At 32.0% G+C, this 5,746-nt stretch overlaps 1 protein-coding gene across 1 annotated transcript; it reads right to left on the bottom strand.

Annotated features, from left to right (window-relative positions):
* Positions 1-2,211: 2,211 nt before the first annotated feature.
* LOC106475248 (hemagglutinin/amebocyte aggregation factor-like) lies at positions 2,212-4,648 on the bottom strand. The gene is made up of 4 exons (XM_013935950.2): positions 4,454-4,648; positions 3,858-4,043; positions 3,172-3,330; positions 2,212-2,416 (listed from the first exon to the last, which is right to left on the bottom strand). The coding sequence occupies exons 1-4, from the start codon at positions 4,579-4,581 to the stop codon at positions 2,371-2,373; spliced, it is 519 nt and encodes a 172-aa protein (XP_013791404.1). The 5' UTR covers positions 4,582-4,648; the 3' UTR covers positions 2,212-2,370.
* Between the last annotated feature and the right edge of the window lie 1,098 nt (positions 4,649-5,746).

The raw sequence follows: 5,746 nt of genomic DNA, 5'->3' as shown, positions 1-5,746 counted from the left end.
CCCTATACACGTATCTGACACACCACAATAGTCATCCTATACACATATCTAACACACCACAATAGTCATCCTATGCACGTATCTGACACACCACAATAGTCATCCTATACACCTTTCTAACACACCACAATAGTCATCCTATACACGTATCTAACACACCACAATAGTCATCCTATACACATATCTAACACACCACAATAGTCATCCTATACACGTATCTGACACACCATAATAGTCACCCTATACACGTATCTGACACACCACAATAGTCATTCTATACACATATCTAACACACCACAATAGTCATCCTATACATATCTAACACACCACAATAGTCATCCTCTGAACGTGTCTAACTCGTGACGTTATGTTACGAAAAAGACGCTTGTTCTTTATTACGTCAAAAGTATCTTAATATCAAATGAATTTATTAGTAAAACAATTAATAGAAGATATTTACAAGTTTTTAGTAAATTTATCTTTATTTCAAATACTTCTTCAAATATTTTTCATTATCTTTCTTTTGGAAAATTAGTTGAATTATCAACATTATTATTAATCAGGATATTGTTATATGAGTGTTATTGTTAAAGTTATTTATTTTAATAAATAACTTTAACATAGTTATTTTATCTTTATGTCTTATATGTTTTATTTTCATAACGTTATCTTTTGGACAGCTATTATTTTTATTTTGTAAACAATTTTTCAACACTTTATCCGCATTTTCTCTTTTTTATCTTATCTTCACTTCTTAAAGTAATATTAATTGTTCTTGTGAATTCTGTAGTTCTAGATCCAAACCTTATCTGTTACTTCACTTCTGAATATAATATTAATTGTTCTAATGAATTCGGTGGTTCTAGGTCTATATCTTATATGTTACTTCTCTTCTGAAAATAATATTAATTGTCTCATGAACTCTGTACCTCCAGATCCAGACCATATATATTACTTCACTCTTGAAGTAATATTAATTGTTCTCATGAACTCTGTAGTTCTACATGTAGACCTTATAGGTTACTTTACTTCTGAATATAATATTAATTGTTCTCATGAACTCTGTAGTTCTAGATGTAGACCTTATAGGTTACTTTACTTCTGAATATAATATTAATTGTTCTCATGAACTCTGTAGTTCTAGATGTAGACCTTATAGGTTACTTTACTTCTGAATATAATATTAATTGTCCTCATGAACTCTGTAGTTCTTGATGTAGACATTATAGGTTACTTAACTTCTGAAAGTAAGATTAATTGTAGTTCTAGATCTAGACCTTATATGGTATTTCACTTCTGAAAGTAACACTAATTAGCTTGATAACTCCGTAGTTCTAGATCTAGACATTATAGGTTACTTAACTTCTGAAAGTAAGATTAATTGTTCTGAAATGTTATGAAAATTTAGTTAAATAAATAAATGTTCTTAAAAGTAGTTTCATTGTGTTATCAGTAATCTGGTTATCTGTGTAGGGAACGGGTAATTCAGCTAGTTTAACAATAAAACAATCCAGTTTCCTCTCAAATTTACTTACTGATTAATTATATTTATTACAAGTTACAGCTTTTATAGTAATTTATTTTTAGAACGGGTACAACGTTTTAATCACTTGAGTACTTCAGAATGATTGCAACAGTGATTGAAAAGTCGTGCCTGTTCTAAAAACAAAATTACTTACCCTGAAAGCTGTATCTTGAAGTATGATAAGCTGTATCTTGAAGTATAATAAGCTGTATCTTGATGTATAATAAGCTGTATCTTGAAGTATGATAAGCTTTATCTTGAAGTATAATAAGCTTTATCTTGAAGTATGATAAGCTGTATCTTGAAGTATGATAAGCTGTATCTTGAAGTATGATAAGCTGTATATTGAAGTATGATAAGCTGTATCTTGAAGCATAATAAGCTGTATCTTGAAGTATGATAAGCTGTATCTTGAAATATAATAAGCTGTATCTTGAAGTATAATAAGCTGTATCTTGATGTATAATAAGCTGTATCTTGATGTATAATAAGCTTTATCTTGAAGTATGATAAGCTGTATCTTGAAGTATAATAAGCTTTATCTTGAAGTATGATAAGCTTTATCTTGAAGTATAATAAGCTGTATCTTGAAGTATGATAAGCTGTATTTTGAAGTATAATAAGACTATCTGTCAACTCCAATTTCTAGGCTCATTATCTACTGCGTTATAAATGTTACAAACAAAGAAAGCGAGAAAAGTATTTATTTTTTAATATAGCAAGTACAACGTGTTTTGCTTTTAAAATTATATATGAACGTTTTACGATTTATACTGTAATAGGTTTAAAATAAACATTTGCAGTTAAAACAAACAAAAAAAATAAATTCTTTCTCGAACACGATGTTAACAATTTTTCAGTCGACAGTGTTGAAATTTCCACCGTCGATCCCTGGTAAGAGAAAATCAAACTATTTATAGAAACACATATAAACAATATTTCACAAAGTACGATATGTTATCATTAGTTTACCTTAAAATAATAATACAGAATATCTGTATTCCTAAAAACGTTCAGTAAAATATACACAAATATGTTTTTTATCATTTATCCATTTTGTTAAGAAAACCTATATGAATCTCTGAGATGTAGTGAAAAAAAAACTTGAAATTCCGACACGTCGCTAGGCACTGGCATTAGGGTCCCTTGTTCAGATTCTATTTACAGGTCCCCTGTCGATGCCTTGAAAAATCAGAATAGAAATCCATGATCAATGTCATAGCGAAACGGCGTTCCGGTTTGTTCCGCCTCAACTCAGCCACTGGTATCAAATTGCTTGTTTGTTTGTTATTGAATTTCGCGCAAAGCTACACGAGGGCTATCTGCGCTAGCCGTCCCTAATTTAGCAGTATAAGACTAGATGGAAGGCAGCTAGTCATCACCACCCACCGCCAACTCTTGGGCCACTACTTTACCAACGAATAGTGGGATTGACCGTCACTTTATAAGGCCCCCACGGCTCAGTGGGCGAGCATGTTTGGTGGGACGGGGATTCGAACCCGCAACCCTCAAATTGCAAGTCGAGCGCCCTAACCACCTGACCATGCCGGTATGAAATTAACTTACAACTGTTATTTTAATGAAATAGTCAGGATATGGTATCGAAAGACTCACTTTATAGGTGTTTTATTTAAAAGTATACTTACTCTCTGTGGTTGTCGTGTTCACTGATGACCCCTGTTAAAACATAGTCTTTGGGGACAGTGTAGTGCAAGTCTCCATCCCATGAATTAACATAACCAGTCCAAGCGCAAGTTCTGTAGTCTGTACATTTATTTTTGTCTTTACAGCAATAGATTTTCCATCTAAATGATCAAACAATCATAATTTTAAAAATTCTCACTTTTTCTATATACATACGTATATATATATTAGGATTCATAGATGCACGATGTTCACTAGCCCAGAGAAGTTAGTACGATTCTATATTTAGGCTTCAGACAAAATAATCTGATCATACGATGTAATAACCTCAGGCTAAATAATCTGATCATTTTATTTAATAACGTCAGACTAAATTATCGAATTATATAATGTAATAACTTCACACTAAATAATCTGATTATATAATGTAATAACTTCACACTAAATAATCTGATTATATAATGTAATAACTTCACACTAAATAATCGGATATTATTGTAAATTAACTTCAGAGTAAATAATCGGATATTATCGTAAATTAACTTCAGACTAAATAATCAGATATTATCGTACATTAATTTTAGACTAAATAGTCATGAAATTAATTCCCGAGGAAATTACAAAAGTTATTATCGTTTTTGTTTAAAGTAACAAAATGAGTATAACAGATGAAAATAAATATCATTACCTTCTGTCTTCTCTACGATTGTCATGGTAACTGTTAAAACCCGCGATCGCCTCTCCACTCTTGCAGGTAAAATGAAGCAGTTTGTCCCAATCGTTGACGTAGTTCGTGAAATAGCACGATGGATCTCGCAAAGTTCTTTCACAGCCGAAATTCCAACGCCTATCCTCGTGATGGTTGCTATGGATACTAGAGATAAACACAATGCTGTATATATGCTATATTGTAAACATACGAAATTTCAATTTTAGATATAATTCTAAAAGTTAGGATTGGATATGAAACCCAGTTAAGATTCAAATTATTGTAAACAACATATCATATAAAGTTTTAACACATGCTTTTCTGATATTTCTACTACTTGAATTTTTGAAATAATACGAGTAATTTTAAATCAAACAATCTGGTAAAACGCTGTACAGAGCTGCAGTTCCTAACTATAGCACGCGAGTCTATTTCCATGGGTTTTATAGAGGGGTAAAATAGTTACTATTAAATAGTATATTATTTTGGAACTTCTTAAGGTTCCAAAAAGTAAAACAAATTTAACACCATTATGATGATAAGTAAACTTTAAAAATAATTTAAGAAAGCAAAACCTAGATATGGTCTTGATGGAGTCCTTCAGTTGACACTGAAAGTTCAAAGCGCCATCCCAGTCGTTCACCCAAGCCTCTGAGAAGGTTAAAGTACTAAAGATGATTATGACGATAGCCGGGGAGTTCATGTTGGTTACGTTAGGTTAGTTGACGAGTGGAGCCAAACGCAAGTTGTACGATCTTCGACTTTTATACCCATCTTTTCAACTCGGTAACGGAAAAAGGAACACCATTTACAGGAAACTGTTAGGCTTAGCGTTTTCGAAAAAAAAAAAAGAGAACAAATTACAGGAACTGTTTCTTTTCTGTGAATATAGTCGTTGTTTGATTTATTCCAGGTATACATATAGAGGTAGTCAGAAATACTCGTACGTTCAATCATCATCTGAAACCAGGGAGTATTTTGTTTAAATTATTATGGGCTGTTAATTAACACTAACCTTCAGAAGGTCCGATATTATGTTAGATTGAGAAGATATAGATTTGATAAATTCATATTTTTGTACACTAGAACTGGTAAATTAGTGAGTTGTTTTCTTAAGTATCAATATCAACGAGTTGTTATGCCTTACCAAAGTTACTTAAGATCTCGGTCAGTCAGAAACCCACTTAAAATGAAAGTTTCTTTGTCGAAAAAAATTAAATTTCTAAAATAATTTTTTTGCGCGGAAAAATACCATAAAACCGGATAATACTGCCGTTTGTAAAAAAATCAGCTGTTTCGAAATCCATTTTTCGTTTCTGTGTGGAGCAAATATGACCGAAAATATGAGAAGGGTAGGATCATGTGAGGAACATAAATGCACAAATATAAAAAAGAAAGTTGAAAAGCTGTGAAATGTGTTTACATTGTGATCCGCCAGCTATATATGCAGTAAAACATTGTCATATTATCCACAAAAGTAGGCGTTGAGTAGTGCAAAAGATCCAAAAGTCAGTAAAAAATAGAGAAAGATGACCAGACGATCAGTGCTTAGGGGAGCTAATCGAGAGATGCTCATTGATGGATAAGATGGCGGCTCAGATAATGAAGTTAGTATACCCATCTGATCCAGAAATGTTGCAGATCCAAAAAGAATGGAAATGTATGCTGAAGAGAGTTAAAAGATTTAGACAAGACGTACTAGAAAAAAACTAGAAACATGTTTATTCTAATTAATTATGCAGTGAAATGAATTAATAACATCATTGTAACTAGAATAACTCGAATAGTTGCTAAAAATCAAAGCATTCTCCATCTTTCCTTTGATTTTCCCGGAAGTAGGGAGGTAGCCGATCGTTTTGTCTGTTTCT

This window comes from Limulus polyphemus, unplaced genomic scaffold (genome assembly GCF_000517525.1).
Source record: "Limulus polyphemus unplaced genomic scaffold, Limulus_polyphemus-2.1.2 Scaffold8288, whole genome shotgun sequence".
In the NCBI taxonomy this organism is placed as follows: domain Eukaryota; kingdom Metazoa; phylum Arthropoda; class Merostomata; order Xiphosura; family Limulidae; genus Limulus; species Limulus polyphemus.
Note: the sequence above shows the minus strand (reverse complement) of the source record. Positions and strands in the feature narration are given on the sequence as shown.